The sequence below is a fragment of the Emericellopsis atlantica genome, assembly GCF_019669845.1.
Source record: "Emericellopsis atlantica unplaced genomic scaffold F5Z01scaffold_17, whole genome shotgun sequence".
In the NCBI taxonomy this organism is placed as follows: Eukaryota; Fungi; Ascomycota; class Sordariomycetes; order Hypocreales; family Bionectriaceae; genus Emericellopsis; species Emericellopsis atlantica.
The window spans coordinates 528738-551690 of record NW_025764719.1 but is presented as its reverse complement, the minus strand read 5'-3'; the positions used below and the strand labels follow the sequence as shown (position 1 = coordinate 551690).

The following is a 22953-nucleotide window of genomic DNA, read 5'->3' as shown; positions in this document are numbered from 1 at the left end:
TGCACGTACTTGTTCGACTTGAGGCGATTGAGGTTGATAACTTGGCGTTGTGGTGGGCCTACTAGTCAGTCGTAGTATACTGGGCGGCTTCATGAAGAACATCTTTAAGTGAACAGACAGACAAGGTTGCATGTGAAAGCCTGTGCTTCGGATCCGATCCGACAGGACGGCAGCACCGATGCTACCCATCAAGTTGCCTGAGAAGCTTCATCATAATGAATTGTTTGCAGAGGAATCCTCATGGTGCATTCACACCTAGAAGAAGGCAGCGCTACGCCCTGCACGGGGTTGACAGGTGACATTATGATGTTTCTGCATCTGGCGCTGCTTATTACGATGGCAGTCGCCCATCTCGACCTCGATTCATCCAGTAGTGCGTCGGAAGAGCTCTAGAGCTTGAATGCCTTAAATACCTTGTGCTCCCAACAAAGGCTGTGGCTTGTTGCAATGGCAGTGAGAGCCTCTGTTCCTAGCCACAATCAGAAGGCTTGAACCCCCCGTCGTCATGAAGACTGGACACACAATGGCCGATGGATAATAGTAAGGTAAGCAGTAGCTCGCTGGGTCAAGAGTGAGTGTCTTCAACTTTTCAATAGTACCTCATCTAAGCACCTAAGTTAAGTACCCCCTTTCCTGGACTGTGAGAAGGAGGATGAACTTGTGTCGAGACTGAAGAAAAAAGGCCCGGCCCTGCCAAGAGCTCCACCCACTTTCCGTCATTCTGCGTCCCGCAGCAGACGCGACATGGATGCCAATTGCTCTCGCTCGCAGGCAGCCAGCAGCCAGTCTCGCTCTTCAACCTAATACATCATCATCAGCTGCAGTCATTTTGCTCGACCATCGCTCATCAGACGCCCTTGTATCCCTGTTTCTTTCCCGAGTCACCTGGACGTCTGCAACGGCAACGTCAAACTAGCGCTGCGGCAGAGCCGCGTCCGCCGTGTCTCAACTACTTGTACTTACGCATACGTTACGCATGCCACGTCTTCGCGACGACGCGGCATACTAGTCGAGGGTTAGACTCCAGCCCAGAGCAAGTCCCCGGATACGAGACGCAATCGACACCACTTCACTTGCAGGTACGCTCTCTTGTTCTCTAACAACCCCTTCCCCGTCCTCAAAACCGGTCTCGTCGCTCACCATGCAAGTCTTCCACCCCGCCCACCGACACATGGCCTCGCCTAGCTCAGACAAGGCCGTGGGCGCCGAGCCTCGCCCTACGGCCCCCCGAATATCATCCTTCTCGAGTCATCGGCGCGACGATGGCGGCGATACCTTGAAGCCTCCCAGGCGCGTCCAGACCATCCAAACGAGCTCCCCGCTAGACCGACCACAGTCAAATGACCGGAGCCCAAGCGCCTTTGAGGGCGCCGACGACAGCGATCCCGAGGATGGCATAGAGATCACGAGGGCTTCGATTGAGCTGGATGTGCTTCCCATTGAGCTGGTCTCTATGACCGACAGGTACATATCCCTTTGAACGTTGCGCGCTGCGCCCATATTGACGAGACAGTTTCATCGAGTCGCTGGGCGCAAAGGTCCACTCGCAACCACCAAACATCGACAAGCTTTCCCAGCTGTTCCAAGACTTCTATGCCCAGGCTTCGTCGCACATCAACACCCACATCAATACCCTAGCGACGATGCGCAGTCGCGAAGCCTCACCATCGCCATCTGCAACATCCCTATCATCCGCCGCTAGCCGACTGCGGAGCAAAGCGTCGGCATTGAACGTCAAAGAGAAGCCGCGGTCCGAAGCAGAGCAGCAAATGATCACCGCCGAAGAACTGGCCAGCAAGAAGAAGGCCCGCAAAGCTTTAGAAGTGAAACGGCGCATGCTAGAGGAAGCTGTGGAGAGGAGACTGTGTGAGGGCATATACGCCCGGATATACCGACATAAAAGCACGCAAGACGAGGCGCAAGACGACAAACTCCGGTCGAAAACGGCGGCGTTGGCGCTGGTAGGAATAGGGCCGGCAGATCTGGGCATCGACCTAGGGCACGACAAGGCTGAATCGCTTGAGGCGCCAGAGAAACAGACTGGCGAGATTCGCGCAAAGTTGGAGCAGGCGAGGAAAGACATTGCGCGGATGCATAAGTCTCGATACCCCCTGGGCAAGCTCAACAGCCTCAAGGCAGCCCATCGGAGCATCGTCGATACCATTGCCCACTTTCACCCTTCAGCGTCGGCCGACGAGATCATGCCGATGCTGATCTTCACGCTGATTACCATGCCCCCGGAAGACCTGCACGTCATCAGCGATGCGCGCTTCATACAAAACTTTCGCTGGGAGCCCAGGCTTGCTGGCGAGGATGCGTACTGTATCACCAACCTGGAGGCGGCGATAAGCTTCTTACAGAATGTCGACTTGGCGACGCTCCGCTCAGACGAATTGCCTTCTGGCCCGCCCAAGGGGCAGCCCGGGACACCCAAAACCGAGACGTTCCCACCAGCGTACCAACAGGGGCAAGTGCCCGGCGTCGAATCTTCCAAGGACGATGCTATACAATCCAAGAACGCCGCTGGGCTCAAGTCAGCAAGCAATCCCCGGAGCAGACGGCTGAGTGACCTCGTCAACACGCCAGCACAGGCCTTTGGCGCCGCGAGCGATGCGGTCTTTGCCACGGCAGATCAAGGTCTCAAGACCGTCTCCTCAAGCCTCGACAACAGCTTCAAGTTTCTGCTCGGCAAGATTCGTGAGCAGCAAGACAGCCCGCGCGAATCAATCGTGGTCCCTCGCACCCTGGACGATGCGCGGAAGCTTGTCAGTACACCCCCGCCCGAAGACGAGCCCATCATCAGCGGCGCCAGCTCGGCCGTCGATGCGGAGGAACTCAAGCAGCCGCGCGAGGATCGTGTGCTGAGCATGCTGGGCGGACGCCGAGATCGTAGCACCGATAGCGCCGTCAGTGGTCGCAGCGCCGGCTCAGCTAAGCCGTCGACACAGCAGGGCGCCCAACCGCCTCCCGTGTTGGACCAGATGCGGAACCATATTTCCAACTCGTTCAACCCCATGGCGCGCTTCTCAAATCAACTTGGCATGATACGCTCGTTTGGGAGGAATGTATCGACACCCCCAGCGATGAGCCAGAACGAGGCCACCAAGGTCGCTGACGGGGGTGACCTGGGGACTGTATGTTGACCCTCGAAACCCGTTTGCTACCAATACTAACTTGCCTTGCTAGGCATTCCCTGACATTGCCGCTGCGCTGCCGCCAAAACCATCCTTGCCCAAGCTCTCGCCGCCGAACAAGCGATTTATGGAGTTGCAGAATCCCGGGGACCTCAAGATTGGCGAGGTGCTAGAACTGTTGAGAGACTATCGTCGGCTCGCTGGTGCACTTAATAAGATGGGTGCCTTTGAAGAGAAATGATACTAATTTTACAGACCTCCCTTGTACATAGACTATTGGACAACAACAGCAAAGGCAGTCGATGGGTAGATGAATATGAATCGTAGCCATGTTCACTATCAATGGCAAAGAACAATTATGTGCATGCCGACGCTATCGTCCTTTGACAAGAGATCCCGACTCTTTGTAACTAGATCTTGCTCGATGCCGCTACCTTTCCATGATCTGCCTCTAACGCCGTACTTCGACGTGAACGCAGACTGTCCCGCCCAGATGTATGTCCGTCCGTCTATATAAAACGCCCCTCCGTATGCTCTCAACAGTAAATACCCAGGAAATATTCAGATAGTGCTCTACCAAGCCGAATTGCTCGGCATGGTCACCGGCAGCGTATCAGCGCGCCGGGGCGGTGCCGCGCGGTTCGACTCTGTGCTGCGCAGGGGCGCGAGGTTATCGCGCTCTTCGTCCGTGTCCTCATCCACCGCGGTATGAAACGACTGCGGTCTTCTAGACCCGTTTGTGAACGCGTGGGAGAGGGCCTCGGAGCCACTGGACGTGGTCCGCCGATGCGAGTGCACCACGTTGGGGGGCACCACGGGGCCCGGGTGCAGCATCTTGGTGATGATGCGGCTGTTCCTGTCCCGACTCATACTCCTGCCCCGGCCGTGGGTGCTGCCCGCGCGGCTGGCGCCGGTGTTGGTCCGCGGGAAGTCTGTCGTTGACTGTGCCTCGCTGTCGGCCATGTCCTTGAAGCGAGACTCGCTCGGGAGGATGACGGCACGATCGAGGCCATACGGCAGGCCACGATGGCGACCGCGAATCTCCATGGCGATGATGATGAGCTTGCCGAGGGTGCTGAATTGCGAGCAGAGCGAGGTGTTGACGCCCTTGGCGCCCATGCTGAGCCCGACGGTGCCGTAGGCACTGACAAGCTCGAACAAAATGTCAAACATGGAGAAGTCGTTCCGCTTGAGCTTGCCGCCCTCGGTGATAGCGAGGAGGAAGAAGCCCAGGAAGACGTACCACAGGTCAAAGGACAGCTGGCGGCGCAAATGGGTGCTCACGTACGAGACGGTGTTTTTCTCCTCGCTGGCTGCGCCCGCCTCGTCGTCGTTCTTGTTGTGGTGGTACACGCCGAGGGACTTTTCCTCGTAGACGTTGGTCTTGCGGATGGAGATGGCAATGGGGAAGACACCAATGTACATCATGAGCATGTACAGGACGGGCATGGCCGGGTGCAGCGCTGACAAGGACAAGGAGGCGTAGCCCGCGGTACGGGTGGACGCCGCTTGGAACAGGCCATTGACGACGCGTGTATGGACCGGCAGAGCCTCCACGACGGTGGAGTTGAGCTGTATCGCGGGTCAGTGAAGAACATGGGAGCAAAGGAAAGAAATGACTCACATCGAGGATGATGAAGAAGACCAGGTCCACGACGTTGAGAATGACGAGGATCCCAAACAGCCACCAGTTGGCGGCCGAGGGGAAGAGGAGGGTGAAGCATCGACGAGGGTGGTCCAGGAGGAAACGCAGCTCCTCCCACAGCCCGGAGCCCTTGGGCACGACCTTGGCAAAGGCCCAGATGAGGAAGCGCAGCATGACGGGGAAGCCCGTGTTGCCGATGATGATGAAGAACCACATGATCATGAGCACGTAGTCCGAGGTGGAAAAGGAGGCCATGCTGTCGGGCGTGAGGGCGAAGCCAAGGTCCATAAAGGCGCCGCTGGCCGTGAAGAAGCCCCACCAGGTGCGGGAGACGCCGGCGGCGCTCACCACGTCGCCGTACTCTGGCTTGTGGAGAATGTACGGCAGCAAAAAGGTCACGGCCAAGACCTGGAAGCCCCAGAAGTAGATGAGCAGGATGAACATGAGCGTGCGCAGGGAGCGGTACTCGATGCCGCCCAGCTCCTCGCGCTGCTCGAGCGTCAGGCCGACAAAGTTGGAGTTGCGGCCCATGGTGGGTGTGTAGCTGAGGTACGGCATGTCGTCCATCTTGTCGCGGGTGAGGGCGGACTTGATGGTGTCAAACGTCCTGGTCCGGACGGCGCGTGTGGCCGACCGGCCACGACGCTCGTCGCCATCCTCGTGCGTCTTGTGCTGGCCCGAGTTATTGAGGGCGCGTGGTTTGCGCATCCGCAGAGCGTCCATCGTGCCGGTCGCAGCCGCCGCGTTCTCCTCGGCGCGCTCGAGCTTGGGGTGGTGCGGCTCCTCAATGGTGATGGTGGGGTTGCGGGGGATGTGGCGCGAGTTGAGGGTCGAGCTCCGCAGCCTGGAATCGCGCGTCCGGATGTTGCTCAGAGGATTGCTCTCCTCATTGTCCTCCCCGTCGTCGAGCCTCCGGGGGCAGATGCCCCTCTCCGCGTCGCGGGGGCCAGGGATGCGCAGGACCTCGTTGTCCTGAGCGCGTTGGCGTTCCAGGATGGCAATGTGTTCCGTGTTGTCAAACGGATGGGTTCGCAAGTAGTTGATTGGGTCGTCCTCGACTCCGTCGCTCCTCTTGACAGTGTCGGCAAAGGTGACGGCCTGTTGCAGACCGGTCCCTTCGTTGGTCGTCTCCGGCTCTGTGGCCACGGCCGGCGCCGGCAGGCCTTCAACGTGCTGCCCGTGGCCGTCCGATACGTTGGTAGAGTCGCTGCCGTCCGAGCTGTGGACCGCCTTGGGCAGGTGAGGGTCGTCTTCGAGGAGAATCCCGTCATTCGTCACCCGTGGTGACCTATCGCCTTCTCGAGGGACAACAGTAATGTCCCTTCCGTTGACCCCTTCCTCCAAATCAGGTGCGTCTTCGCCACGGGCCTTGGACCGTGACTTGGTCAATGTGGTCCTCCGCTTCATGGCATCCTTGACCACGGTTCGGAAGCGCTTCTCAAACCAGTATAGTCGAAGCACCACAACCGACCCGTGGAGTGTAATGGGGTTGGTCAGCATGGGAATGATGTACATGACGATCTGCTGGAACGTGTTGAGCTTGTTGAGGTCCACAGGGTTGAGGCCAGCTTGTGTATTCGCACCACTGGCAAACAGGAGAGCATCAATGTACACGACATCGGCTCCTCTAGAAGCGTACATGAGAATCGATCCCAATATGACACCGCTGATGATAACAATGTCTATTTGACTTTGGTCAGCACTGTCCGTGGACGCAGAGGTGGAGGGGAGTTCATACAATGGGATGTGATGAAGTCAAAGTGCGGCTTCCTCTGGCTCAGCCGCGCCACTGCGCCGTGCCACACTCTTTTCAGAGATGCCATGGCCTTCATGGTCGTTGAGAGGAATGTGCAAGACTGTGAGCTCTGTGATCCTCGGTTTTGATAATCCGGTTTCCTGTGCTTTGTCGTCAGGTCTTCCGGGGCTTTGGCTGGTGTATGTAACTATCACAACCCTTGACTCTTGTCAGCCAAGGGTCCAGAAGATGGACGTGGTGCGATGATGAAGAGCAAGGTTCATGATGTTGAGCTGGATACTGAGTGTGTTGTCGGGTGAGCTCTCTGTGAGCTTTGATGACAGACCAGTGACTCTTATGCTGTTACCTGGGTAAGGTAGTATTGAAAAAATTCAAGACAAGCGCGATAAGCAAGTTTGCTCGCGTGTGACGGTTGTTCCAAAATTAACGTTATCAGCGGTCAGCGACTCGGTGAGGCGGCTGGTTCCGGCTCGTGTGTTCCGGGACGGGAAGACCCAGGCGATTCCAAGGGTCCCTGCAGCAAGAGACAAAAGCAAACCTCCCGTAGCCAGAGCGATGACAAGCGTGTGGGCGTCTGATAGGTGAAAAGCCAGTCGAGCAATGCAGACCCTGCGACGGAGGGTGGTCGAATCAGAAGCCAGCGATATCAGCACGTTGTCGATACCTGGTGTCTCTGTTGCCTCCTAATGAGTACAAGGGCTCGGTTCAGATCAACGGTCCACCCGATAATTATATTAAACACCCGGAATGCCTGCCTGGCGAATTGTCGACTCGACTGCGAGTAGTGGAGCCCTTGGCGGGCGCGCGCGAGAGCGAGACAGGGAGAGAGAGAGAAAGTCGCGCGAAAAAAGAAAAGTAAAAGAAAAGAGATTGAAGAAATGCTCTTATAATGTCGGCGGTAATTATTAAGAAGACGCTGTGGAGGAGATGAGCGTGCGACAAGTTCGATTGCTGAGACCGTCCGTCGTTGTCGTCGTCGGTTTGTCGTCTGTCGCTGAGCGGCCTCCAAAGGGTCGGTCCCCCAAGGTTCCTCTGACTGCAACCAGCAACGAGGAGTCGAGTCGCGTTCGACGACCCCGGGCAATTGAAGCCAGCAACGGTGTTCGAGGTCGAGAGGGGGGCGAGCGTCCGCCTGCTGTACTGCGTTACGGATCAGAGATGCTGCTGCTGTTCATCAAAGGAGAAAGGCCAACAGAAGCCTGAAGAGGTTCGACTCCGTTTATGTCATGTTAGCGCGGCATGAACTTTGCCATCATCAAAACCATCGCCCGCCACACACGGCGACTGGACTGCACTAACAGGTCTACAGCCATCATCCATGCATGGGCAGCATGTGCCGTGGATGCCGACTCGGGCGCAGCCCACCGCAATGGGCACCGCCGCCTTGCCAATACACCCTCATTGGGCGGCCCCCGACGGCAATGTGCGTGCCCAGAGAAAAGGCCTCGACCTCGCGTGCTTGGTTCACGACTGATCCAATGAGGAGGGAATGCCGGTCAGATTTCGATGCACGCGCCAAACATGCACAGACGCTCGGACCCGCATGCGAACTTGGATGTCTGATGTCACCGCTGCTAACCGTCCCGCTAGCAGGTGACTTGGCTGCCTGCCTGTCTCACCACCACGCGCCCGTGTAGATCTGCATCTTGCCAGCTCGTGCCTCTAAACAGCCGCATTCATTTAATTGTCCAGACTCCGATCCGATGGGCAGCAGAGCCGCCCGCAGGCCTCACGGCGGCATGCAACCCAAGATCCGAGGCTGATGGCTGCAGTGCTGCAGTGCTGCATCTGCCTGCGTCCTGCACCTCATCGTCAGAGCCAGAGGGCACCAATCCTCTTCCTCAACGACGCTCTCTACAGGCCTCCAACGTTTGGGTTACCTCGGATGGAGACCGACGACATGATAAGCTGACCTCTGTCACATAATATATCATATTGACAAAAGGGGAATCTTTGTGGACATTCTCTCAAGTAACATGCGGTGCGCTAATATCCAGTGTATCAATCCAACTCCCAAAGACCGGCGGTGCTACCAGGCCTCTCAAATCAAATGCAAGAAACGCCGAGCCTTCTCCGCTTGGTGTCCTTCATGTTTTATATGCGTGTATGTGTACAGGTGCCGCAGGCTCTTCTGCCTATTGTGCGGCCCGCCTCGCGTTTTCGCGTCCGATTTTCTTGAAGAAGGAATGGCTCTCCTGCTTCCCCTTGCCCTTCTTCAGAGCCTGGTTCACCTTCTTGTTGCGCTCAATGTAGGCCATGTCTTGCCCACCGCTGAGCTCACCCAGGGTGCCGGCCGTGCGACGTGTTCCCTTCTTCTTCCCCTTTTTGCCCTTGTGGAAGAGATCATCGTCAATCTCGTCATCCTCGGCCGTTTCGTTGTCGACGAGCACCGTCTGTAAAAGTTCCCGGCGCTCCGCTGGCGTGCTGAACGCAAGGTCTGGCGTGTTCTCCATGTTGGCCAGCTGCGTAATGACCTTGAAGGCGTATCCTTGGTCGACGAGGAAGGCCTGGCGCTTGGACGAAAAGTACACCTCTTGCGTGTCCTTGGAGACAAGAGAGTAGAAAAAGGCATTGAAACCTTCGTCGTTCCTCCTCTTTGCCCTCAGAATGCGTCCCAGTCGTTGCGCTTCTTGACGGCGCGAACCGTAATGCGAAGAAATTTGAATGAGGCACGTGGCTTCCGGTAGATCAAGCGACGTGTCACCGATCTTGGACAGGAACAAGGTGTTCAGCTCCGGGTTCTTCTGGAAGTTGTCCAACACCTTGAGGCGTTCGGCCTGGGGCGTGCCCCCGTAGATGAACGCCCGGCCCAGCTTGAAGGCGTACTTCTTCAGAGCATACACATTGTCGGCAAAGACAATGATCTTGTCGCCGCGAGCCTCGTGGTAGTTGATGAGGTACTGGCACGCCTGGAATTTGCGCGGGTTCATAATGTACAGCAGCTGCTTCTTACGCGCGGGCGCCTTGAGGTATTCGTCGTAGAATTCTGTCGGCATGGGGCACCAGACTTCGGCGCACTGAACCCTGGCAATGTGGCCTTGCTTAGAGAGCTCCATCCAGTTCGCCTCAAACAGCTTGGGTCCGATGAGGAAGTTCAGGTCCGAAATCTTGTCGTCTTCACGCAGCAACGTGGCCGTCAGTCCCAGCTTTGAGTGGGACTTGATCGAAGACGTGACTCTTCGGAAAATGTTGGCCGGCACGACGTGCACCTCGTCGAGCAGCATCAGACCCCATTCGCGGTTCGTCAAGAACTTCATCATCTTGTCGGCGTCATACGAGCGCTGGCCAGCCTGGGTCAACATGGAGTATGTGGTGACGACAATGCCCGTGCTACCCGTGAACATGCTGCCCTTGTTGTCCGAAGTGAAGGCAACAATGTCTTCTGGGTTGATGTTGGACCACTTCAGGAACTCGAGTCGCCACTGCACCACGGACATGGAACTTGTGCAGAGCACAATGACGCCCTTCTTGATGGTACAGGCCGCCGTGATGCCGACCAGAGTCTTTCCTGCGCCGCAGGGCAAGACGATGAGTCCGCTCTTCGCGCGGCCGTTGCCAAACATTTTGCTCAAACTCTTCTCCTGATACGGACGGATTTGGGTTCCGGGCCGAAGGTCGATTTCCAGATTGGCATTGACCTCGTCCCGACGGAAATCGTACTCCTCGAGGACGGGATAGTTGAGGAGCAGACACTGCTTCTGCACAGTCTCGACGTCCTTGTCGGCAATCTCAAAAGCGTGCGTAACGTCTTGCTCGTCGTCATCATCCTCGTTGAGTGTCGCGAACACATCCTTCTCCTTGGGAGCCTCGCCGTGGTCGCCAAGCTGCTGCTCGCTGGTCTGCGTCACGCCCTTTGCCGCACCTGTGCCCGGGATGACCAACGCTCCAAGCTTGGGGGCTGCTTCTGTGGTGAGCTCCTGGTCTCCGTGCTGGACACGAAGCGGCCCGATGATCGGGTCCTTGAGGAGGAGTTGCAGCACGTCTGGATCGGGACTCTCCACAAAGTACTTTGTGTTCTTGAGCACGAGCTTCACCTTGCCGTAACTCTGCGTGCAGTTCGTGATGAAGTTTCGAATCTCCTCGGGCAGCGGGGTCTTGAGGAATCGATCGAGGGTGCTGATGATATCGGACGGGGACAAGCCCACCGACACGGCGGCGTAGAGGCTGTGCGTGGTCAAGGCATATTCGTGCATAAACGTCGGTCGAGACAGAGGTTCCGCGATCGTGACCAGGAAGTCTTGCGCTTGCTCGGCGAGTGGGTTGAAGCTCTCGAGAATGATCCTCCCTTTCTGGGGATCGATCCAGAGGGGGCGGTTCTGGTGGTCCTTTTTGAGGTCGAGGTACGAATAATCATTATTACCAAATATGTGCGGCAGCGGCTCGCGGACCGTGTGTTTCTTCTTGTATTTGTCCACCGAGAAGATATCTATGTTTTTATCCAGCTCACGCTGCAGCTCCTCATCGCCTACGACGGGCTCGTCCTCAGCATCGTCGCCCGTGTCGTCGAGGCTACGAGGTGTCGCGGCGCCGGGCGTCGACATGCGTGACGTTCTACCAGCTTTCGCCTCGCCCTTGGCGGCGCTGGGCGCAGCCTTTCTTTTCGGAGGCATCTCGATAGAGGACCGTGACGATGCGCGGTTCTCGATGGTGAGGTGCCGGCGAGGAAGGTTGAACAAGAGTTGGATGACCGTGCACGGAATAAAGATGACGATGGCAAATAGGCGGCTGACTAATGTGGGTCTTGAGATACGTACGTACACCGCCGCTGCAGTACCACCAGCTCGTGCGGCCAGTGCCTTGGGTGCTTACAAAAAGGAATGCGTAACAGCCTCAAATCGAGGGCTTGATTACGTTTATAACTGCTATTATTTCACAAAAGACACCTTTATTAATAGACTACTTTGCATGCAATACATGGTGGATTACGGATAGTACAAGTACATACACCCATCGGCTTAATAAATCACCCACCCCACCTGCAAGCGCGCCACCCCGCCAAAAGTTCAGGGACATTTATATTAGGCGGACTACGTATCTTCTGGTGAAAGTCAATAGAAGAGTGTACTGACTCTACGCGGACAAAGCTTGTCGACGAATTTACACATCGCAACCGATAGCCCTTCGCCATGTGGCAAGTCCCCTATTCCCAGGCATCGCAACGGACCGAGGATCTAACATCACTCAGCAAACACATTCTCAACGCCCAGGTCGCGATCCGCTCGCCATGCTGTACGTCGTCCTCCTCCAGCCGCCAAAGCCCCTGATCCCGACCGACCGACTGCGAGTCCGCTCAGCCAAGCTCACAAGATCAAACAGGCAAGAAATGGTTCGACTGTGCCGACTGCCACCACGAGCAGGAGTCGCATCCGCTCCAGCAGACGCTCGAGATGGTGTTTGCGTGCAAAAAGTGCCGAAAGTGCTTCCGCAAGGACGCACAAGAGTTTGAGGAGAGCGACGAGTACTGCCCGCACTGCGACAACCACTTTGTCATCGACGCCAAGACCCCAAAAGCGGCCTTGTCGGTAGAAAGCGAGGATACGCGCATGGACAACAGAATGCTCAAGGACGAGCGTGTCAAGGACGACAAGCAGAGGACGATATTCGATCCCTCTGAGGAAGCAGACAGGCTTGGTTGAGCTGGTTTATATACGGGGTGGCGAGAGCGTATGAAATGCAGCTTGTGGCGTTTGGGAATCTTGAGCAAGGGGACAATGGCATGGTCATGAACGTCTTGATACATTGGCATAGCGCATAGCGCGTGAGGGATAGAGCACTTTGTCTATCATGACTTTTCGTCTATTGCCCTATTACGCGGCCGCGTCGTCCTGCCCGCGCGTGGGCAGCGCTGCGCTGCCAGCTCCCGCCCGGCCGGTCTTCTTCTTGGCAGCCTCTTCCTGCTTCTCTTGCTCAATCTCCTTGACGTACTCCTCGATTTCGTCCGTTGGCAACATTTCAATCTCCTCTCCGGGTAGCATGAGCGCAATCTCAATGTTCTTGGCGCCCGTCTGGACCACCTCTAGTAGCGACTTGATGGCGAGGCGGATCGTAGCCTCGGTCTCCATGTCGTCCTTGTAGTTGCGCTCCAGGAACTCGCGGACAGTCTTGCTGGAACGGCCGATAGCGTTGGCTTTCCTACACATGGTCAGATATCATCGTCCCCAAGACCTGGGGTCCTCAACTCACCATGCCGAGTAGATGCCCGACGGCTCCGTCTGGTACAGTCTGGGGATTTTGCTGTTCTTGTCGAAGCCAACAACTAGTGTGCTGATGCCGAAGGGCCGGACACCGCCAGCCTGCGTATATCGTTGCTGCACTCCAGCAACGTACTTTGTGATGTAATCGATCGTAACGGGGTCTTCCACCGAGAGACGGTGTGACTGGGCCTCTAAGCGGGCCTTGTCGACGAGGATTCGGGCATCAGCGTTCAGGCCCGCAAAGGCGAGCGCGACGTGGTTGTCGAGAAGTTGGATCTTGGAAGGTGTGATGCGGGTGTCTTGGAGCTTCATGGCCGAGCGCTTCTCGCAGCCGAGGACGACGGCATCCTTTCCCTTGACGCCGACGGCGCACGTTCCTGGGCATCCAGTTAGTTGGCGATCCCGCATGTACAGCACATGCCAAACGTACCCCTCTTCACGGCTTCGCCAGCATACTCGACTTGAAAGACGTGACCGTCGGGACTGCAAACTGTTAGAGACCCTCTCGGAGCGCGGCTAAACGTCGACAAACCTGAAGACTGTCCAATGTTAGCAAAAGCTGTCTAGAGCAACCGTGATGAAGCAACTCACCCGACAGAGCTCTGTCGTATCCGGAGGCCATGATGGGCGATTCTAGTGGTCGTTTCGTTGATTTCGACCGGTGATGTCAAGTTCTGCTTGTGTCACGCTGATATCGTGGTGCAGTATTGACGATGAATGTAGGAAGTTGAATGTCGGGAGGTCGATTGCTGCGAGGACGAGCTGAGGCAGTGGAGCTTCGTCAGAACGCCTGCCTACGATGATGCGGGCGGGAGCTCGAATTGTGGCGCTAAGATGTGTGGCGTATGTTTGCTGGCGGGCTGTGGCTGGGTGGACATCCTTAACTTCAGGTTCAGAGTTCAATTGTTGGCAATTCTCAAATATTACATCGCGACCTTAATACACAGCAATAGGAATGCCTTCATTGGAGATACCAGCTCCTCTAATTGCTCGCCTCGTTTCAGCTGGCCTGCAGCGCACCGCGACGACTTTGCCCTCAAAACCTGGCTAGTTCTACCCAACTGCTTCTTTCCAACATGGAAGCCAGATACTGCCCTTTATCCGCCAAGCGAGACTTGAAAGCCTCCAACCAGAAGATCTCAAGGATGCCGTCATGCGCATTAGTATTGTCGTCTCTGAACAGATTCAGCGCAGTTGTCATTGGGGCTAGGAGTAGCTCGGGCTGCGCAGCGTATCCGAGAGCTGAGTCGAGCCCGCGACAAATGCTCGTTGCGAGTTCGTGGGTCTGTTGATAGCGACCAAGGTCATCCAGCTCAAGATTGGGGAGCAGTTCTGGCCACGCGGGCGGGAACATGTCGATGACTGGTTCGAAAATGATTGTGTACAGACGTTCGATGCATCGATGGAAAGAGATCTGCGACATCCAGAAATACAGAAACATGAGGGCGGTAGAACCGTCTCTGAACATGAGTAGACCGGCGAAAGGGGCTGCCTCCAGCGCGCTAGCCGTCTCTTCTACCCAGTAGCACTGCTGCTGCTGCTCGGCTGTCTCCTCATGGGCCGATGTCAGCCACTGGTCGAAACGACTTTCCAAAGCTTTGCAATTCCCGAGCAGCGTCTGGGCTTGTTGACGGCGAGGAGTCGTAGCCGCTGCTGCCGATATGGCGTCGAGCTGCTGCAAAAGAGGAGGAACAAAAGATATGAGATCAAGTAACTGATCCAAGAGCGTTTTCGGATGGTTGGCCCAAGGCACCGTGAGCCAATCTGTGTCTTTCAAAAACGTCTCTATCCGACTGAGCAGCGAGGAACCAAGCTGATTGCTATAAGTATTGGCTCGATACCCGTGAGAATACATGGTCAACCTACAATCAAAGGCCGAAAGACTCGGGCGAAGAAGTGGTGGTTCGGGAACGATACGAAATTATGCGGACCCAGCTGCTGGACAGGGCTTTCCATCGTCGTCTTCTGGGATTCGGTATCTATTGGTGTCGCTCGTGTGCTCTGCACATCCTATCTCAGCATTGCAATTGGCGATATCCCACCTGGACGCTTACCTCTAGCAAGAAGGCTATCGAAGCCGGGGCTTTCTCTTTGTCACTGGTGAGGTCGGACAAGTGGGCCATACACCTTCCTTTCAGCCGGAGCGTGCCATCAATCGACATGGACAACACGTCTGGGAGGATGTATGGCGCTGAAGCGATCTTCCAGCTCTGCAGCTCGGCTTGGTTCTGCCTCGCCTGACAAACGATGCTCTGCGGCGGTATATGCAGAGACGTGAGGAAGGCATAATCCAGCGCACCTTGAACATCGAGTGCGATATGGTCCTCCCACGCTGGTGCGAATGGGGCAGCTGCCGTCACGGGCGGACGCCTATCGACGTAGCGCAGCTCGGCGGAAACCTGGCGCCCGCGACCTGTGTCTCGCTCAGGGGTGATCTCTGGCGTTGACCTGGCTTCGGAATCCAGATGTCTCCGCCTCGAAGACGATGCCGATGATGTAGGTTGCCTGGGATGCGATGCGACTCGTCCGCGGTGCTCCGGCGTTCCGGTGATGAAGACTCGCTCGCGCTCGTAGCCTTCGCATTGCCTTCCGCTGTTGGCACACTTCTGGCAAAACGGTCGCTCGTTGCTACACTGGAGAGAGATTGTTAGCCTGTGCACTTGAGGTTACCATGGCCGACAAGGTTTCGCAAACACACCTTCACCCGCCGTCTACGGCACGTTTCACAGCCCTGATACTTCCCAGGAACACCGACCATGATACAGACAAGAAGAGTAACCTGCTCTGATCTCACTCGTTACAAGCAGCGCGAACGTGTGGTTATTTATGATGAAAGGTCGACAAGGCTTTATAATCAAGTCGGATGGGAGTATGCGAATAAGCAACGCAGAATCTCCCAGAACACAGGTCCATGACGAATCACAGTATACAGCACTCGAAACTTTCAAGATAGTCAACATCCAGTACGTCTAGTTCGATGGACATACTGTACTCCCTACCTCGGATCCATGGCGCGCCGGCTGGGTGGTAGGCGATACGGGGCAAGGCTCCGTCATGAGTGAGATGCGCTCGTCCAATGTGCGCTCGATGGTTGGTTTCTCGGGATTGTTCCGTCAGCACTCATCTCCATGTCCAGACTACTACGCCGGAGAGAATCATGTCCCTGGGTCGTTGGGCTTGGCATGTGGTGACCATTGGGCGAATAGGATACTTCAGAGAGGTCCCCGGAGCAAGTGTCATGTTCAGCCCTGCGGAGCCAGGAACGCCATGCGACGGCACGACGCTGACACTTGCAGAAGAATGATTCACCTGGTGAGGGACGGGACTGTAATGCTCGTAAGGGGGTCTGCCGCCGATGGACGCACCTCTCGCGGCAGCCTCATGAACGATGCAGGAAGGCTTATCCTGTACTTTGAGCAGCATGGCTCATGCTGTCTCAGTCTACGGTAGCACAACGAATAGGCGTTCATGACAGGCTACGGCAAGAGTAGAGTTCGATTTCCTGCCATCGCTGAAGATGAATGGGGATTTCGTCCGTCTTCGCGATCGCCGCGAGTGGCCTGCCACAGCTCTCCCGATTCCGTGGCCGATCTGTTTCGAGGACAAGGTTATTTTAGGGCAGATATCCTTGTCGCTATGATTCCATGACAGAATTTAGGTGGTCTGACAAGACTGGCGAGGCATTCATTACGTGTGTAGGGCCATCTAGGGCTGACCAGAGAGATATCTTTGCGAGGACTAGCTGCGATTGGCTGCGTCGAGACCAGGTCGTCGTCGTCTTGCATTTGGATGCTGGAACCCGCTCGTTTGGGTCGAACCTAGCCTCAGTACGATTGCGCATTGGGAGTACGGGAAATTGACCTGAGAAACTAATGGCGCGCCTCGCCAGCATCACGGCGTGCGAGTGGCCGGGTCTCATGGTGATGCCGTCTTCCTTCGTCCGTCTTGCTCACCGTCACGGCGTGCCCGAGCTCGGCATGCATAATCATGCGCAAGCTTACCCATTGGGGATCTCGCGACTCCTACTGGATGCGCCACAATGACATGCATCCGCTCCCGCCGATGCTTATGAAGTCTCCTCGGCAGATAGATTTGTTAGTCAGTGTCTGGCTTGCTCGTGAGTGTGGACTGTGATCCTGGTGTTGCTTTACCACAGCCCAATGTCGCGGAGATAAGAAGAATATATCGGACATCAGGAGCTGCGCACTGACTCCCTCTTGACTAGCCCAGCTGCCACCTAACTATGTGTGTCAGAGCGGTAGCTGATCCTTGCCACCGGACTTTGCCCTCGCCAATGGTACTATTTTCAAGGGGCACAAGCAGAAGATCATCATCATCAGCTTAGATCAGAGCTGCTCTATGGCACAAAAGATCGTAATCACCCATCGACTTGGTGAGGACAACACAAATCCCAGGGAGTGAAGACATGACATAGATGTAATGCATGGCAAATTCTTTCAAATCGACGTCGCTGCATGCGCGACTGGTATTTCGGGTATATACACTGATCAAACATATTTATAAGGGTTCATGATGCCGTTCTGTGAATTTTGTTAGCGGAATCGATGATGGACATGGGTTGCACCCAGCACTACGACAGAAAGGGGAAAATGGCAATATCGAAAGTGGAAAAAGGCCAGTGGGTAGCGAGGTGCTCACGTACCGGATCATAGAGGTTCTTAATCTGCTTCATCAAGCCAATCGTCGTCTCGTCTCGGCTGTACCCGATATAGTTCTTCTTGGCAATGCCCAGCCCATGCTCGGCGCTGATGCTGCCCTTCTTGTCCGCGATCCACTCGTAGACGTAGGGCTCGAGAATCTTCTCGACCGCCGTGTCGTAGCGGCGCACCGCAACATTAAGGTGCAGGTTGGAGTCGCCCATGTGGCCATACCCCACGACGCCCACGACGGGGTACTCGTCCGTCTCGCCGATGAGACCGGCCTCCTCCATCTTGGCCGAGATGTCGTCCACAATGGCGTACATGTCCTTGATGGGGATCGACACGTCGTACTTGTAGGTACCGCCCCAGTGGCCGAGACACTCTGGTATCCCCTCGCGCCAGCTCCAGAGCGACTTGAGCTGCGTCGCATCCTGCGCGACAACACCGTCCGTGATGATCTCCTTGGTCATCACGTCCTCGAGGAAAGACTCGAGCTTGGCGTAGTCGTGCTCGCCGTTGGAACCGCTCGTCTCGATGAGACAATAGAAGGGATGCTCGTCCTCGAGGGGCTTCTTGCTGTCCGGGCGCACCTTGTGCACCATGCTCTGGCTCTTGCCATCCATCAGCTCGAAAGCCGACAGGATCTCGGAGAGCTGGCCCTTGGCCTCACGGAACGCTTGCTGCACTTTTTCAAACGACTCGAGTCCGAAAAAGGCAACATTGATCGCCGATGACCGCTGGGGACACTGAATTGACACCTTGGTGATGATGCCAATGGTACCCTCCGCGCCAATGTGCAGCTGCTTCAGGTCGTAGCCCGTGTTGTTCTTCCTCAGCGTGCAGAGGTCGTTCATGATCGTGCCGTCGGGCAGCACGACCTCCAGTCCGAGTACACTTCCGTGGAGACTGCCGTAGCGCAGAAGCCTCAGCCCGCCAGCATTCGTAGCCACGTTGCCACCAATATGGCACGAGCCCTTGGCGCCCAGGTCGAGCGGGAAGATGGCGCCCCTTTCCGCGAGGTACTGGTCCGTCGTCTCGAGGATGCAGCCCGCGTCCGCGACAAGAGAGCCGCTGACCTCGTCGAAAGAGTGGATCTTGTTCATGCGCGCCATGTTGATGACAATCTCGTCAAACACGGGCACGGATCCGCCGACCAACCCAGTATTTCCGCCCTGAGGCACCACAGCCAGCTTCTGCTCGTTGCAATACTTCAGAATTGCACTGACATCCTCTGTTGAGCCAGGCTTCAGTACAAGACGGCACTGTCCTTTGTACTTGTGCAGCCAGTCCTCGTTGAAGGGTTCAATGTCCGCAGCGGCATCCTGGTGCAGTCCGTCAATGATCGCCGAGTCCGAGCCAAGTAATTCTTTAAAGTAGGCCACGTCGTCGCTGCTCATTTGCTTGAACCGCTCGTCGCGCTTGATGCCGGGATACATCTCCGTGGTGAGCTTCGTGGCCCGTCGTGGCGAAGAGGCGCTCAGCAGTCTTGGTGCCGACGTCGCAATGCATCGCATCGCCACACGCGACGACGCAGCTGTTGGCGCGGAGGCCGTGGCTCGCGCCAACGGTCGAAGAACCTGGGCGACGCGAGTCCGTGGTGCCATGACGAATGTGGTGGTGCGAGTTCATCAAAGATGGAAAGGAACTATGTCGCAACGAGGCGACCAAGTGCAACAAATAATTGAATCGGAGCCGGTTTTCGGAGACCCTGGTCCGAGTCCGGCTGTCAGAAGTGTCTGTGGCTACCCTATACCAGCTCGCCTAGCTTTCATGAAAACCACTGGGTCCTGGTGTTCGCAATAATCAGGCTATGCTCTTATTGAGTGAGAGTAATTGCTTATGGCTCCTGAGCTACTGAATTGTTAAGATCAGTCGTTTATTATAAAGCCGCTAACACCTTTTGCTGCAATGATGTTTTCTTCATGGACGTGTGTACCTACTCGGTCAACAAAAAGGCAGAAATGATTATGTCTTTTGAAAGGATATACTTGCTCGCACTGGTATATAAGCTTGTGATATCCGGCTCTCCCAACCCGTGTAACCCGAACACCGCAATGATGCAATTACAAAATACCAGGAATAAGGACTGTACGAAGGCTATAGAACCGCTCTACCACGCCAGCAATGACAGAAACAAAAACAGACAGTGAGGAGACAGGTACCATGTCTGCTCTCCATATATTTAAATACCATTAAGGGCTCCTCCCTTTCGCGGACTGAGGCTGCGGTCCGTCCTGTCCTGCAGGCCCTTCGAGGCAGCGCCATCATGCCCTCGCTCCTCGTCAATCATCTTCTCCATGAATGATATGTAATCGTACTGTGGGAGCCCACGATCCTCTGCTGTGTTAGGACCCTTGTGTTCAGGCATGATCCCCACCAAGTGGTCAATGACCTCGTCAGGCACAAGACTGTGTCGCAGGTCCATCTCGGTGACATATGGCTTGCCGTCGGCGACCTCGCGGAAGGACTGGAAGACCTGCTCCGCCGTGTTCTGATCCTCCGTCACGTTCACCATGAACCGGATGAACTGCTCAAACGTGACGTAGTCGCGACCTGCTGACGTTTCGATGAAATAATCGTGCATCTCTTCCTCTGAGAAGACAAGTCCCAGGGACGCCAAGGCCGCTCCGAACTCGAGCTCCTGCAACGAGTTGCTCTCGTCCCTGTCAAAGTGGCGAAAGACGCTCTCGAATTCCTCAAGTTGGATAGGCGTGAGGTTTGTCATGCTCCTGGCCACCATTTGATTCTCCAGGAAAGCAAGCTTCTTCTGGACAGAGGATTTGACCAGCCCGAGCTCGTAGGAAAGCTCGTCGTAAGTGTATGTGGTGAAGTCGTTTTCTTCAATGTTGGCCTCTTCGCATTTCTCGTCCACGGCTGCAATGGTCTCCAGGTACCGGTCCATGGGTGCTAGATTGTCGCTAAGCTTTCGCACGTGGTGCAATTGGTCCTCGACATCACCATCGAGTCCCGATATCGCCAGCTGCATGGTGTTGAGGGCCATGGCGAAATCGTTGGCCTTGTCAGCGAAAGATTTGCGCAGGGCATTTTTGATGCTACAGCGGTCAGTATCAAGGAGCTGGAACATGACCGTGCGAATTTTGGACTCACTCTCGGATGGTCTCGTTGATGAGCTGCGCCCGGTTCATCTCAGTTTGCGACAAACTGCTCCATACTTGCTCAGATGTCTCCAGTGTGAGATCGGCTGGCGGCTCCCAAGGTCGGAGACGATAGGTGCCCAATTTGGTCTTGATATTTCCCAGCAATGTCGCCAGGTCACTTTTCTCGGCCACCCACTTACGCTTCTGGCCCCTTTTGTATGTGTTGAACTCGCTCGCTTGCCGCTTCGCGTCGGCGTAGGTCCCCTCAAACTCCGCGTTCTGCCACGAATCGACCTGCTCCTGGATTGCTTTGAGAAGCGCTCTCATTCGCTTCTCGTAGGCGCTCTGCATTTCCCAGGCACCTTGCATGTTGTTCACAAACTTCTCGACGCGACGCCCGGCGTTTTCGACCTTTTCCATCTGCGAGAATGCATGGAACCAGTAGGCGATGTATGTCATCAAACTGCGCTCGTCTGGTTTGGGCACATCGCAAACGTCCTCCACATCGAGCAGCTTGGGGATGCCAATCTCCTCGTGGGCAATGTCGAACGCACGCTGCATGTTGCCTCGATGGTCGGACTTATCCAGGGTGTCAAAGTCGATGAGGTCGGGACGGTGAATATCGAGCAGAGCGCAAAATGCCAGACCGTCGTTCCAGCTGGCACTAAAGTCCCGTACCTCCACATCATCGTAGCAGGCTGTTTTGCGCTGACACCAAAGTAGAAGACCCTCTTTGGCTGACATGCCCTCTTCATTGATATCGCTGATGGTGAAGCGCAGAATCAAGGTCCATATCAAGCCAAGGACAATCTTCTGGTTTCCATTGACAACATCCTCGGCGCCCACGTTGACCATCTGGATCCCTTTCGATTTGACAAAGTCCAAGGCCGTGTTCGCATTTTCGAATCGTTGAACACGTAGCTTGGGCTTGGACGCATATCGACCGAGGGATTCGTTGGAGAGACATTCGAGAAGATGGATTAACACAACCTGCCAATGTCAGTCTGCCGGCCAGGCACAAACAGCAAATCCACATACACCATCGCTGAGGTCCGCGATCAGGTCCTTGACCACAATGTTGCGCGCCTCAACCTTTGTGTTCAGCCATTTTGTGAATGTCTTTTGCTGGACAGTGATCCACCGCTGCTGCTCCGCATACGCCATTCTCGCGAGACCCTGATCATGCGGCGGCTCGACGGCGACAAGGGCGTCAGCAGTGCTGCTGGCTTGACAGGGGAGAGAGAACCTCTTGGGCGTGACGAGTCGTCCAGGGGCGGCGCTCGAGAAGCGTAGGAAATGCGTCGATAATTACTATTAGAGAGCTGCAAATGCTGCTTGACCGCCGCGTTCGAGCAGTCTGCAGAGCTGCCTGGTTCCGCCTGGAGCGTGGGGCAGGGGAGGGGGACGATGCAGCCGTGATGGATGCGGAGACAACGTTCCAGGGGTCGTGCTCCAGGAGGTCGATGATTTCCTGTGATAGGTGCGACCTTTGGTTTTGTGAATTAGGTTGCCGTCAAAGTCGACAGACGAGTAGAGTGATAGTTGATGGACTGGGACGCTCGATACACTGGATGCTGTGGACGAGGGTGCTGCAGACCGCGTGGGCGACGAGACGCAGCTACATGTATTTGGAGAATGGGCAGGAGAAGGCGCTCCAGTCCAGTCCAGTCCTCGAGGGGCCCGGGGTTCGGCTGGGCCTGATCCCGGTGTAAACAAAATTCCGGAAACTGCCCGGCGGGGTACGTACGAGGACAGGCCCAGTCGTTGCCGGGCTCCGACAGCTATCAGCCTGAGTGCCTATCAGTGGGCATGAACTGCTTGCCAGCGCTGTTAGTGGATGACCTGGCGCTTACTGGTCTAAAGTCAGGGGCTGTGTCTGCTGTAGATACGAATACATCCGTGTCAAATCAAGTTGACAGTTGAGATAACTTGAAGAGTTGCAATAGCTGATTGTATAAGTGATTTGACAATCTTTGGACGCTGGATCGATGTCAGCCTGAGTGACTGCGATTCACTAACCAGCTCCAGCCTGTCTTAGTTGGCTTACAGTACGTGTCCGTATAAATGTTGTCCCCGGCTCTCCAACCATGGTCTGGCCTGTGCTTGATATGATTCGAGTGGTTGCCTCAGTCCATCTATCATATGATCATGTCGTCGACCAGCATGAAAGCCTCGGAAAGAGTATTGTTCTCGCCTTGGGTCAGGAGGCATGATTTGCTCGATCCCAAGGCTCGGAAGTATCTGAAGAAGATCCTTTGAGCAGTCACCTCCGGTCTGACGGCAGTCTGCTCGGGAAAGTATACCATTCTCCGTCGTCGTTGGCCGGCGCGCAACCACAATCCATCCTGCTGAGAGTAGCCATCTCATATAGGCCGATGAGACTTCAACAAGGTGAGACGCCAGAACGCTCAGCGTGGCCCGATCCATTCGCACAAAACAGTACATGCCATTGTACAATTCTAAAT

General features: G+C 55.8%; 7 protein-coding genes across 7 annotated transcripts; 2 read left to right on the top strand and 5 right to left on the bottom strand.

Moving 5' to 3' along the window:
• Positions 1–1141: 1141 nt before the first annotated feature.
• On the top strand, positions 1142–3675 carry F5Z01DRAFT_688860 (uncharacterized protein; the record flags this gene model as incomplete). The annotated part of the gene is made up of 3 exons (XM_046266059.1): positions 1142–1464; positions 1514–3134; positions 3187–3675. 3 exons carry the CDS (start codon positions 1142–1144, stop codon positions 3373–3375), a joined length of 2133 nt encoding a protein of 710 aa, XP_046117294.1. The 3' UTR covers positions 3376–3675.
• Positions 3676–3707: 32 nt separating this feature from the next.
• Positions 3708–6602, bottom strand: F5Z01DRAFT_624014 (cation transport protein-domain-containing protein; the record flags this gene model as incomplete). Its single annotated transcript, XM_046261352.1, has 3 exons — positions 3708–4706; positions 4759–6461; positions 6518–6602. The coding sequence occupies 3 exons, from the start codon at positions 6600–6602 to the stop codon at positions 3708–3710; spliced, it is 2787 nt and encodes a 928-aa protein (XP_046117293.1).
• A 2068-nt stretch (positions 6603–8670) lies between these two features.
• Positions 8671–11145, bottom strand: F5Z01DRAFT_637621 (DNA repair helicase RAD25; the record flags this gene model as incomplete). Its single annotated transcript, XM_046262300.1, has 1 exon — positions 8671–11145. The coding sequence occupies one exon, from the start codon at positions 11143–11145 to the stop codon at positions 8671–8673; it is 2475 nt and encodes an 824-aa protein (XP_046117292.1).
• A 516-nt stretch (positions 11146–11661) lies between these two features.
• Positions 11662–12171, top strand: F5Z01DRAFT_624033 (uncharacterized protein; the record flags this gene model as incomplete). Its single annotated transcript, XM_046261353.1, has 2 exons — positions 11662–11764; positions 11852–12171. 2 exons carry the CDS (start codon positions 11662–11664, stop codon positions 12169–12171), a joined length of 423 nt encoding a protein of 140 aa, XP_046117291.1.
• A 139-nt stretch (positions 12172–12310) lies between these two features.
• Positions 12311–13601, bottom strand: F5Z01DRAFT_658633 (proteasome A-type and B-type). The gene is made up of 5 exons (XM_046263709.1): positions 13321–13601; positions 13262–13268; positions 13160–13212; positions 12719–13106; positions 12311–12667 (listed from the first exon to the last, which is right to left on the bottom strand). The coding sequence occupies exons 1-5, from the start codon at positions 13349–13351 to the stop codon at positions 12343–12345; spliced, it is 804 nt and encodes a 267-aa protein (XP_046117290.1). The 5' UTR covers positions 13352–13601; the 3' UTR covers positions 12311–12342.
• A 164-nt stretch (positions 13602–13765) lies between these two features.
• F5Z01DRAFT_624234 (uncharacterized protein) lies at positions 13766–18994 on the bottom strand (the record flags this gene model as incomplete). Its single annotated transcript, XM_046261366.1, has 7 exons — positions 13766–14493; positions 14592–14694; positions 14772–15079; positions 15143–15362; positions 15428–15518; positions 15941–16134; positions 17393–18994. 7 exons carry the CDS (start codon positions 18992–18994, stop codon positions 13766–13768), a joined length of 3246 nt encoding a protein of 1081 aa, XP_046117289.1.
• A 147-nt stretch (positions 18995–19141) lies between these two features.
• Positions 19142–21821, bottom strand: F5Z01DRAFT_164270 (calponin homology domain-containing protein). Its single transcript, XM_046257841.1, has 3 exons — positions 21527–21821; positions 20499–21478; positions 19142–20443 (listed from the first exon to the last, which is right to left on the bottom strand). The coding sequence occupies exons 1-3, from the start codon at positions 21650–21652 to the stop codon at positions 19573–19575; spliced, it is 1977 nt and encodes a 658-aa protein (XP_046117288.1). The 5' UTR covers positions 21653–21821; the 3' UTR covers positions 19142–19572.
• Between the last annotated feature and the right edge of the window lie 1132 nt (positions 21822–22953).

Coding starts and splice junctions, on each gene's coding strand:
- F5Z01DRAFT_658633 (XM_046263709.1), bottom strand. CDS start 13,351: ATGGCCTCCGGATACGACAGAGCTCTGTCGG. Junction 13,107..13,159: donor TGGCGAAGCCGTGAAGAGGG/GTACGTTTGGCA, acceptor CTGGATGCCCAG/GAACGTGCGCCGTCGGCGTC. Junction 12,668..12,718: donor TCGGGCATCTACTCGGCATG/GTGAGTTGAGGA, acceptor GACCATGTGTAG/GAAAGCCAACGCTATCGGCC.
- F5Z01DRAFT_164270 (XM_046257841.1), bottom strand. CDS start 21,652: ATGGCGTATGCGGAGCAGCAGCGGTGGATCACTGTCCAGCAAAAGACA. Junction 21,479..21,526: donor TCGCGGACCTCAGCGATGGT/GTATGTGGATTT, acceptor TGACATTGGCAG/GTTGTGTTAATCCATCTTCT. Junction 20,444..20,498: donor ATCAACGAGACCATCCGAGA/GTGAGTCCAAAA, acceptor TGACCGCTGTAG/CATCAAAAATGCCCTGCGCA.